This window comes from Tasmannia lanceolata, unplaced genomic scaffold (genome assembly GCF_043159265.1).
Source record: "Tasmannia lanceolata isolate RefF3 unplaced genomic scaffold, GAP_Taslan_0.1 ptg000113l, whole genome shotgun sequence".
Taxonomy (NCBI): Eukaryota; Viridiplantae; Streptophyta; class Magnoliopsida; order Canellales; family Winteraceae; genus Tasmannia; species Tasmannia lanceolata.
This window is the reverse complement of record NW_027518790.1, coordinates 163944-176672: the sequence shown is the minus strand read 5'-3', so window position 1 is coordinate 176672 and position 12729 is coordinate 163944. Positions and strand designations below refer to the sequence as shown.

Below are 12729 nucleotides of genomic sequence, written 5' to 3'. Positions count from 1 at the left end.
ACAAATATTGCGAATGATAAAACAGGGAGACAGATAAAAAACAAATGCAATTTTTTTTGGGTAGGTTAAACAAAGAAACAAAGCAAAAATGATATTATCAATTGTAGGCAGCAAGATTAACATACTAGATTTACTGGCCAGTCAGACCATATAACTAACCTGAATATCAAATGAACCTCCTTTCTATGTAAAAGTATAATCATAATAGATAACTAATCCACAAATAATAGCCAAAATGTTAAATGAATGACTATTATCAAATTGCTTGTAGAAACTCATGCTTGATATGGGAAAGGACTAAGCAATGGAAGGTGATGGCTGTATAGGTATGAACTGATTTATTTCAACTGTGACAATTGCAACTGAGCCTAAACCAAGCATAACGGATTTTTTTTTGGGTAATTTGATGAATGTAATAGCGAAAGCATGTCATTCGTTGAGGCTAAAAATAAATAATGAAACGGCATGATTCTAGTTCTAACGACGGCAACTGAAAATCGAGATGATACAGGACAACTAGACCATATAACTAACCTGAATATCAAATGCTAGCATTTATTAGTTTATTTTAAACAAAATTAAGTTAGAATTTTCAAGAGTTTTATTGGTATTACTTGGCTTCTATATTAATTCCAAGAAGCATTGCTACGCGGGGAATAAAAATAAATAGACAAAAGGGATCTTTACCTGCAGGACCCTGCAAAAGTACAAGTGGGGTCTATGGTTTACTGAAAAGTAGAATAAACTGAAAGCTGAGAGGCACCAGAAAAGCATTCTTCTCCAAATTGCTCGGCCTGTAGTTTGACGAATGAAATATTACTCATTATTATTTGACATGCAGCTGATGAAACAACAGCTTACTAAAGTTGTTGCTTCCCAAATAGGTTCAGAGTCATTAACTTCCTATGTTGCCTCCAGATCTTCAAAGTTATGAAGGGAGCTTCCTGTACAGGTAGCAATAGTTTTTGGCTCTACATGGGGAAATTGGGTTGAATATAAAAATATGTGATCCTTCCACCGAAAACCAAACACTCAAATTAGTGCATATAAAGAAGGGCAACGGATTCAAACTCCAGAATCATCGTCCCGAATGCTCAGAGATTGAAACAAAACCACCGATACTCCTTCATTGAGTCTCGAAATCAAGAAATCAGCACTAACTCCATGATCTAGAGCTTCAAATGAGAGAATTTTCGTTTTCTTTTTTTATCTTATAGGGTTTTAAAGACGGAACCCTGGGAGCTGAAAAAAAAAACCTAAGAAAAGACAAAGGAAGGAAAACAGATTGGGAGGCTTATCGGGTTTGGAAATCCAGACATCCAAGAGCTTTTGATCCAGGGCAGCATTGGGAAAATGAACCCTAAAAAATCTTTCTTTCCTTTTCTTTTTTCTCAGCAGCTTCAGATAAATATTACAGCGCTCAGCATGTCATGTCTTCCTTTTTTTTCTTCCTTTCAGAAGAATTATACTCCCTTCCCTGTACGTATCTGCTTCTTCTTCTCCATTGATATTTTTTCCGCTTTCCTTTTCCTTTCGAACAGAGAGAGAGACGATAGCGAGTGCCTAGGGGTCGATGGAGTCAAGACGAGTGTCGGGATGGAATCGACATGATTAGGCCTCAGATTTAGATTTATAAATAACAACTTTTAATACGCATTTCTAAATCAAAACAGATCTTCTTATTTTGTTACTCAAGAAATAATTTGGATTTGACTCAACAAATCCAAATCCGGTAGTCAAAAATTGATGCCAAACATCGGATTTGGATTTTGAAACCCAAATCCAAAGCCAAATACAAATCTAAAAGCTATCCAAACGGGCCCTAAAGTTTCTTAGTTATATTTGGAAAACTTCATACAATTGATTTTAGCTTCTATCTGTTAGAGGTAATTAGGTCAAGCAAAGAGTGCTTGAAGCATTACACCCAAGGTATCTAGTTTGGAATACCAAGTTTGTTGCCTCCAGCCCCTATATATAGATACACTAGGGTTATAAGAGGTTAATGGGCTCCATCCCATATGGGCCCACTACACTTGATCCATTACCTATTGGGCTTATATTAGAACATATACTAGGGTTATACCATACACATGTATACCCAACAATCTCCTCCTTATGTTCTACATATAGCACAATCCAATAGATAGATAGTGTGATGTTCAAACAAAATATTGAATCATCCATATCACCATATCATAAAAGATCTGTAATCCAACTGAAAACACGAATACTTTTATGATCAACCAAGAGTTTGAGATACAATCTAAACTCAACCAAAGGTAGTTTCACATATAAGTGAACTCCACTGATTTTAGAGGAATTCATTCATGGGGTATGATTCTCACCGAGATCCAAAATAAAGTTTCACAAACAAGTGAACTCTATACATACTGAAATGAAAGCATAGTCTCCGTGACTTTAGAAGATTTATTCATCAAGTAAGTCATCCTCATCAAAGTCCAAATCAAGACAAGCTCCTCCTTTTTCGCCAATCCCTGTGAATTACCAAATATGGATTTCATGAAAATGAATCCAACCAATTGTGAAAACATGAAAGTATCTAGTTCTACCTGAAGAAGAACTTACTACAATTCCTTAATTCACGAAAGTATCTAGTTCTACCTGAAGAAGAACTTAGTACAATTTTAAAATGGCTAAAAAAGTATCAGTATCACTCTCACCATAAGCATCATTGTCAAGTTTCAATAAAGAACAAGACCTAAACAGCTTCTTTTGCAAAGAACCATTCATTATTGTCAAATTTCAATAAAGAACAAGACCAAACTAGTTTCTTTTGCAAAGAACCATTTTATGTTTCCATTTGGAATGTTACAGTCATCTTATCCAAATTTGAGTTAAGCTGAATCATCTATGTATGGAATGTCCAACCCTTCCCAAAAAGGATAACCAAATTTGAGTTAAGTTGTATCATCTATATATGGATTGTCCAACCTTTTTCAAAAAAAGGCATGTCATCTATGTATGGAATGACACACAACAACCACAAACATCTAAGAAAACATATCAAGTGCCTATCTTGGCCAAAAGGGAGATTCGAAAATTCAAAATAACATGAATGTAGGTTAAGTCATGTCTATACAGACTTTAACCCCATCTCCCCCACAGTTTTGAATATTCAATCTTTGTTCAGTCCCTTTGCAAGAGCATCGGCCATATTATCCTTCGATCTCACATCAATCAAAGTGATAATCCCGTGTTCAATGAGATAATTCAGCATGACATGTTTCAGCTTAAGATATCTCCTCTTACTATTAAAGAGTGAGTTCTTCATAATCGTAATTGTAGCGTGATTATCACAGAAAACACTTAAGGAATTAATCCATAACCGAGTTAGTGGAATGTCCATAATCAGATTCTTTATCCACTCTGCTTCATCCCCTGCAGAAGCTAGAGCATACAATTCTGATTCCATAGATGACAAAGCAATGCAAGTCTGTCTCTTCGACTTCCACGCAACAGTAGCTCCACCCAGGGTAAACACATAACCACTGGTGGACTTACTGTCTTTTAATTCTAAGCCCCATGATGCATCAGAATATCCTTCCAGTACAGGAGGATGGCCACCATAACAAATAGCATAATTTTGAGTACCCTTAAGGTATCTCATCAGCCTAATAAGGGCATCCCAGTGCTCATGGTCAGGATTACTAGTGAAACGACTCAGCATGCCAACTGTAAAGGCTATGTCTTGCCTAGTGCAACTCATCGCATACATGAGACTACTAATCAGTTTAGAATAATCCAACTGATTCACACTGGCTCCTTCATTAGGTCTCAGCTTTTTGGTATAATCAAATGGTGTCTCAATCGATTTGCACTCACTGCGTCCCCAAAAGAAAAGTAGTTTTTCATATAATGGGCTAGGCCAAGGGTGATTCCTTGCCTTTCAAAAACTTACTTTCATACCAAGAATGGTGTTAACAACACCCAGGTCTTTTCATGTCGAATTCTTTACCCAAGGTTAGTTTCACATTACTCACCACAGAGAGAGATTGGAAACAAGAATAAACATCTATATACAAGCAAATATCATGACCTTATTTGACACAAAACGATAGTAAATGCATTTATCCGAGTAATTGATCAGAAAACCCAAAGCTCTTTACTACTTTGTCAAATTTTGATGTCACAATTTAGGTGCTTGATTATGGCATAACAAACTTTGTATAATCACATCAGAATATCTTCTAGTACAGGAGGATGGCCACCATAACAAAGAGCAAATTTTGATGTCACAATTTAAGTGCTTGATTATGACCATAACAAACTTTGTATAATCACATACAAATATCTACTTACAGCCCATAGTCTTTAGCCCCTTCTGACAAATTGACTAATTGCCAGGTTAGATTTTCTAACAGATAGCTCATTTAATCATAAATGACTTCTGTCCACAACATAGAGTCCCTAGATCTCATCACTTCCTGATAGGAAGATAGATTATTCTTCAATTGGCAGGTCACAAAGTCCTCACCAAACCCTTAGGTACTCTATCTCATGGAGGAGCGTTTAGAGTTTTAGGATGTGATTTGTAGTCAAAGCTGCCTCTCCCCAAATGCAATTAGGCATGCCAGCTCTCATTAACATGGAGTTTAACATTTAAGTTAACGTCATGTTCTTACACTCCCTATACCATTTGATTGAGGCGAGTAAGGAGCAGTAGTTTCAAGGATTACGCCCTGAGAGGCACAGAATTCCTTGAACCCTGTCAATATGTATCTTCTCCTTCTCTATCACTCCTAACTCTCACACTTGTCAAATTTAATTGACATATATAATGGTATCTTTTGAGTGTTGGTAAGTTGGATCATTTTCTGATAGTTTACATGTCCCAATCGGTTGTGTAACAACTTAGGATCAATTAGCGGTGAACTATCCTGACTAACAATCTCATTTTCTAAACTCAAACCATACATACCATCTATCAAATATGCATAGCCAAAATAGTATGAGTTAACAATCAAAATTACTCTACCACACATAAATAAAGTGCATATACCAAAATAGTAGTAACTACTTTAACATCTTATAAAGTTAGTTATTTACCTGAAGAAAGGGCCAAGTTCGCAGTACCAGTGTGAGTGACCTCCATGTCTGCTCCACTAGCCACTGTACCAGTCTCCTTCGGTAACTCCAGTGGAATTTTTATTTTTATTTTTTTTTGAGTTGCAAACATGACAAATGGCAGCTGTATCTAACCACCAATCTGAAGTACTGGCCTTATCTTTGCCCAACAGGGCAGTGAAACTTTTAGGCTCAGTCTTACCTACTAACATAGTAGCTTCCTTATATGGTGTGTCAGATTTAACTATCTTAGGTTGCCTACAATCTACAGCAAAGTGACCATATCTCCCACAGTTGTAGCATTTGCACTTCTTTTTCTTAAAGACAGTCTTTTTGGCTTCCAACTTGAGGATATCACTCTTAGGTGACTTGGATTTATTAGGAAAGTTCTTGGGATATATCACCGTGTTAGCAGCTGACTATTGCTGTCTAACCATCTCCAAGTTATTCCTAGCTTTATTCTCATCTTCAATTCGAATGAATCGTTTGAGATCATCTAGTCCCACTTGCACCTTCTTTCTATACATCTCTGTATTGAAAGAGTGCCATGCAGATGGTAACTTATATATTATTGCACCCACAAGAAACAGATCACACACTACCATTTTCTCATTGGTTAATTTAGATCTCAAATTCTCTAAATCAGTTACTTGAAGAGTGATTTTCATGTCCTCCTAGAACTTGAAATCCATGAATTTGTCCACAAGGTGAGTCTTGGACAATTCATCCACCTTTCTGAACTGAGCATCTAAATTATCTCAAATTTCTTTAGCAATGTTAAACTTGCGATAGGTTTCTGCTAGACGATCTGAAAGACAGTTCAACAAGTAGTCTCTGCAAAAATCCTCATCTCGAATCCATTGAGATTCCTCAACACCTTCAATCGAATCGGCAGAAGTACTCAAGACGGTGTAGAAAACATTCAAATATTTCAGACCGAATTGAGTCTTTCACTTCCAAGAATTAAACTCAGATCCTCCAAACGATTGAAGTTTGACCATCTCAAAGGGAATTACAATCTTTTCCATTTTAGTTATTTTTTAGATTAAAACACAAATTGGAAAGAGTGCACTTGATTTGAAGAACCAAATTGCGAAAGCTAAAGTCAAGAACAGAATCGCGGACCAAATCCAAAACCCGAATCCGAGATGAAACCCAACAGCAAGAAATTATCACTAAGGTAATACCCGAGGCGAGGACAAACCAACCAAGGCGAATACCCAAACCCAATGATAATTAGGATTTACAGAGGGTGAACCAAGAACAAAGTACCAGCCAAGGCCAAACCCGAGGCCAGGTGTGTACGAACTGGTGAAAAGGAACCAGCAAGATTCGGCAATTCGGCCACCAAGAATGAGATGCCAATATGCAACCGGTGAGGGAGGGCTGCCAATATCAATTTCCAATATAAGGTTTGATCACAAAGAGGGTTCGGCTAAAAAAGTTGTAACCCACACAATCGCCAGGTTCTATAAGCGAGGAAGAGGGCTCCAAAAGGAACACAAAATTCCAATCGAAGTTGCTGTTGGGTTTTGAGAAATCCCAACCAAACACAAATTCCTCTTCGACTTAAAGTGACTCAAGCTTTTATGCAGGTTTAATGGAGCCATGAGACGTGTGAAACCTCCACTGCCGTGTGAAACCTCCAAAGACGTGAGAAACCTCCAAATCGGAAAGAGGGTGACGAATAAGAAAATTGCCTCACACTGTTTCTACTATGGTGGGAATAAAAAGAAGAAACCCACTTATAGAAAGAAAGAGAACCAAATCCAAGTTGAGCTCCAAGAACCGAATCCAAGCCAAATCCAAGAACCGAATCAAGGTCCAATAGACCAATTCAAAAAACAAATCCAAGAAGCGAAGCCAAGTTGAGTATAGAATCAACCGTGGGATGTTGTTCAAAAGTCTCGGCCACTATGGTTCGAATCCAAAAGAAATTCACTGACCAAGACAACCCAAAAGGGTTTCTTAGGCCAAGACAACCCAAAAGGGTTTCTGCTCTGCTTTTGTTCTTGTGAGAAGAGCAAAACGAAGAATAAAAAGGGTGGCAATAAATATAGAGGGGTTGCCCGAGATAAGTTGTGGAAGATCCAATTTGGCTGAGGTTGGTAACTGACCTCCAAGATCAACACACAATATAGAAATCCAATCCAAGGACCCTCTAAAAAATCAAAAAACGTGAATTCAACCGGATCAGCCAAGAAGGATCTGCAGAGATGTTGGGTTTCTTCGTCAAATAGCTCTCGTGAGATCCAACCCAGATTTGCCAACGAGAGTGAATTGAGAGTTCCGTGAGAACCCCGATTAAAAAAAATCTGATAGGGCTGAAGTAGAAAACCGAATCTTGAGGGAGGTGAAAATGTTCCCAAGAGATGATTAAGAGAAGCTAAAAGCATTTAGGGTTTTACAATAATGCTTCAAGATTGTTAGAGGTAATTAGGTCAAGCAAAGAGTGCTTGAAGCATTACACCCAAGGTATCTAGTTTGGAATACCAAGTTTGTTGCCTCCAGCCCCTATATATATATATATATGAGGAAAGTGTTGGTGAGCTTAAGCTCACCAAACTTATGGTGAGCTTAAGCGCCCAATCACATTGGGGCCTACTTTGTTAGGATGATCCAAAGCATTCATTTGAAAGGCCCTTACATAGATGGGGTGTGTACCAAAAATCAGCACCATAGGATCATCCTAACCCATCCATTTGTGGAGGTCAAAATGGACAGACATTATTTGTACACAAATCTGCCCATTTTTGTCCTCCACAAATGGAGGGGTTAGGATGATCCTATGGAGCTGATTTTTGGTACACACCCTATCTATGATAGGGCCTTGCAAATGAATGGTTTGGATCACCACGGAAAATGTGGGACCCATGTGATTGGGGCGCTTAAGCTCACCATAAGTTTGGTGAGCTTAAGCTCACCAACACTTTCCTCTATATATATATATATATATATATATATATATATATATATATATATATATATATATATATATATACACTAGGGTTATAAGAGGTTAATGGGCTCCAGCCGATATGGGCCCACTACACCTGATCCATTATCTATTGGGCTTATATGAGAACATGTACTAGGGTTATACCATACACATGTATACCCAACACTATATGCATGTGGGAGACCCTAAGGTATCTTATGAACCCAAAAGATATTCCTGCATTAGCAATTCAAGTTATTAATCTAGCATATCCCATACAGACAAACAAAAGTAGAATATAAGAAACTGAGATCTAAACTGAAATGAAAGTAACCTGTTTCCATTGAAGAAATAATGGAAAATAAAATAAGAAAACAAAATAAGCCTCAAGTTAAGACTTGTCAAACGATCAAAAGAATCCTCACAGGTACACTTCAAGACACCAAACAAAAATCATATCCAGTTTTAGGCAATCAATCAGATTCTTAAACCATAAAGAACTGAATGAAGACATCTACAGTTACCAAAATTCAGCAACCTCGCAAGCATTACATTGCAACATATAATTTACAATATGAACATAAGAAGTGGTTTTTTTAATCACATAAGCCTCAAATAAACTCTCAAAAGAAGGAAATAAAGTAATTGAGGTACTCCATAAAACAGAAGCTACTTAAAATTAAATTCTTGAAGAACACAACTACTATAAAAAATCATAACCAGAAACCCAACCTGTAAAAAAAATCCATGAGCTCCAAGATACACCATAACAGAAGTCACACAAGCAATTTGTCTCTTTCCCCTTTTTCAGTCGTCAACTTCTCGATCAGAATGATTAGAGCTTGAACTTGAGCTGGAGCTGGAGCTAGAGGTAGATTTACCAGACACTGCATTCTTGTGTTTTTCGTCACTGGAGCTCAAATCATCAGATATCTCTTTGGCTTCATCACCTGGTTTTCCAGCGCTCGGTTCTTCGGTACTTGTGCCAGTTTTTTGGGTCATGGATTTATTAAGAGCCGCTTCGACCTCTTTGGCAGATCGCACAAGAATAAATGACTCTAAATGTCGCTCGGTTGCATCAAATTCAGCAGATCTATCTTCAACAACCTCTGACTTGGTCTCCAAAAAGATTGAAGATTCCATGCTTTCATTCTGTTCTATTATGTCTACGCTACTTGAATCACGACCAAGAACAGAAATTAAGGGAGGCACTTTTGAAGAAATGTTGTCTTCCGGCTCATGGAACTCATTCTCATTGTTGTCATCATTGATTTCCCCAGACAAATCTCTCTGGTGCAAAGATATATCATGTTCAAAATCAGATTAGATAACATTATCTGTTAACAAGATATAGAAACTCAGATTGACATGCCTCATGCTTCTCTTTACGTTTAAAATCTTATTTAATACCATTAAAACCAGATGGCATAATAATAATTAAAAAAACTTACCTGAGATTCTTCAAGACCACCTTTGAAAGATGGCAAAACTGCTGATTCCCCTGTCAAAGGCTGTATTCTCTCTGATGCAAATGAAGTCAAATTATCAAATAAATTTGATGAAGAGACTTGAGACTCTAAAGACCAATCATATGCTTCCTCATCCATCAGACCATCCACCGTCAATTCACTCTCTGATGAAGACGAACTTGAGTCGTCCAAAACTTGATCAACGGTTGATTCTGGTGCAGTGGAGTTATCATGTTGTTGGCTAACTCCTGCAAACCCACTTTGGATAACATCACACTCATTAATTTCTGTTACTTCCCTTGATCTTGATTCATTTTCATCTACGGCAGATAAGTTTGGTGACGCAAACCACAACCTTTCATTACTGGATGTCATCTCCTTTTTTGCATTTCCATCATCTAGTATAGATTCTCCACCTCTAGGTATAGTGTTTCTCTCAAACGGCATCATTGATGGTAAGCCTCCTGATATCTCAATGTGTGTGCTGGATGCTATAGAAGAAGTAGAGTTGAGAATCCCCCCATTCACATAAAATAAATCTTCTTCTATTGCTGTCATGTTAGAGAGGGTTTTCTCAATCGCTGATGGGCTCGAATCATAAACGGGTTCCACAACTTGTCCATCATCAATTCCTTCCACACCCCTGCTCAGAAGATCAGAATCTACGACGGCCGATAGCACAGATTCGCTAGACCACTTAGAAGAACCACCCTTTGTTTGCTCAAGATTACCTGATCCTTCATTTGTGTTCATTTCAAAATACTTTTCATTCACTTTAGATGAATAGGAGCTCGATCCTTCGTGCTTCTCTTCAACCAATTCTGATTCCACGTATACTTTGTTAGCACCATGCTCCACGTAAATGTCTGAAATGGTAGTACTTGTTTCTTCTTCATGGATAATTTCATCTTTCACCATTTCCAAAGCATCAGTATCTTGATGATCTTCGTTGACATCAGAAGCACTCGAATCAGTCTCGCCACTATCACTCTGTTCTTGCTCGATTTCCACTGAATCTACTTCTTCTGAGGATTGACTTTCTTGTTCAACAGGTTCGGCAGCACGGTTAGTGGGAGAAATCAGTTCCCCTTCAAGATTTAAGTCTTGTTCAAGTAGCTCTTTGCGTTCTTCCCGGTCTACAACAGAAGAAGTATCAGTTTCGGGAACAGAACTCATCTTAGAATCACTCTTGTCGCTTAATTGCCTTTGATATGTGGTATAAGCTGCCTCCTCTGAAACAAATCGCTCCAGTACAAAAAAAGGCTTCAACCTAACATCATTCTTTTCTTGCCTGATTTCTCCTGGAAATGATGCTCTTAAAGTAAAGCTTTCATGTCTTCGAAAATAGATTTCTCTCTGTTGCATAGTCAGGGACTCTTGCTGGCCCAAGCTCTCCCCCATTAGAGTGCCCCTTTCACTGGTATGGTCATAAGGAAGATCAAAGGGATTCCTCCTAGGTAATAGAACCGAAGGAGCTGAACCGGGAATAGGCAGTAACCCTGAAATATCATCTGAACCATAGGGAAGATCAAAGGGGTTGTGTCTTGTTGTTGAAACAGAAGGGATCTGAAATTGAAGACGAGTCAGTTCCTCACTAATCGACGTGCCAGTGTGTGCAGACTCATTACTATCTAACTCAATCAGATTCTTCTCAGATTCAAATCTTCGGTTCTTCCTTGCTTTTCTTTTTGCGATCAAATTCTCCAACCTTTGATTTCTTTCGATCTCGGACGTACCAAGATCCTTGAGATTCTTCTCATCATCCTCCGTCCATGTGACCATGACTGCAGTTCCATCCCGTTGATCTTCGTGCGCCTCCTCTTCTTCTTCCTGATTTTCAGCCTCCTCTGCTAACTCAACACTACCACCATCTGATTCATTACTTGGGGAGGACCCTTGAGAAATGGAATCAGAATCGTCTACCGATATATGAGTTGGCTTGGGAGCTTCAGAGTCTAAAAGTGGGTGAAGCTCATCAAGCATCGGCATGATGCTGTCCATGGAAGCATCAGGAGAAGAACTCTCCGTGTAATCAGAACCAGAATCAGAAGCTTCATCATGGTCATCAATCTTTTTCCATGAAGAAGAATCAATGTGACCATCCAAACGGGTATCGACAATTTCATCCACGGACTTATCTATTTCCTTCCTTTGATGCTCAGTTGACTGGCCTTGACCATCTTCTTCAACTTTTACTACATCCTCAATTTGTTTCTCATGAAATTCTTCATCTTCAATCACTTTCTTCTCTCCATGAATTTCTTTCTCAACACCCTCAATAGAAACATTCTTACCAATCAAAACCTCTGCTGCATCATGGGTTTTTGAAGAAACCACACCTTTCTCCATCTTACTGCCCCTTACATTGCCTTGTTTGCCCATATCTGTCTTTCTTATCACCTTCTCTTCGATCTCTCTTCTCTTTTCTACATGGGATTCTAAAGAAAAGCTCTCATCTTTCTTAACAACAAGATCATTAGGAACACCCCCAGCCTTTAAAGAAGAGATCTCTTGGCTCCTCTTTTCCTCTTCTTCAGCTTGGGGGATATTGGGCTGCCCAAAACTCAAAAGGGTTCCAAGAAGAACAGCAGTGCAGACAATAATAGGGGAAGAAGAGACAAAAAAACCAAAGACAGAAGGAAAAAATATATAGAGTAAGAGAGACCAAAACACCATAACCCAAACAAAGGGATGATCACAAAGAGATCTATAACAAGTTTTGATGGAAAATATCACACCTTTTCTCACATAAACTACAATATCCTTTGCATCAACACCCATCTCTTCCTCAATATGATTTCAAGGAAGGCTAATCTGTAGAAATGTGCACAACCCACTTCCAAAAACCTATCCAAATCCAATCTTTTAGGGGGAAATGAAATCAAACGATTGAAAGAAATGAATAAAAGAAAAATAGCATAAAAATATTCACAAACCCAACTCCAGAAACCTACTAAAATAAAAAATAAGCTATAGAAGTGATGATGGGAGGTGAAATTTCCTATGTAGAGAAACTATAAGAGATAGATTGACTAACTTGGATCAAAGATCAGAGAGACCAATGGAATCTCCTTTCTTTCCTTGTCTGCAGCAGCTCTGGGTTTGGTTTGGCGTTTTGGCCTGCAGAAAAGAAGAAACAAAAGAAAAAGGATCTGTTTTTTCTCTGTTTTTTGATCCTATAACGTAGGGACTCCCCTTCTAATCTCTACTTACAAAGGCAGCAACTTCTAAATGAAT

At 38.1% G+C, this 12729-nt stretch overlaps 1 protein-coding gene across 1 annotated transcript in view; it reads right to left on the bottom strand.

Moving 5' to 3' along the window:
* The window catches only part of LOC143865836 (uncharacterized), a 28103-nt gene extending 15374 nt beyond the window's left edge, over positions 1–12729 (bottom strand). The window contains exons 1-2 of the mRNA XM_077375936.1: positions 9475–12729; positions 8756–9313 (exon numbers count right to left, since the gene is read on the bottom strand). Coding sequence (XP_077232051.1) covers positions 8831–9313; positions 9475–12273 — 3282 coding nt within the window. The 5' untranslated portion in view covers positions 12274–12729 and the 3' untranslated portion in view covers positions 8756–8830. The remainder of the gene's footprint in view (positions 1–8755; positions 9314–9474) is intronic.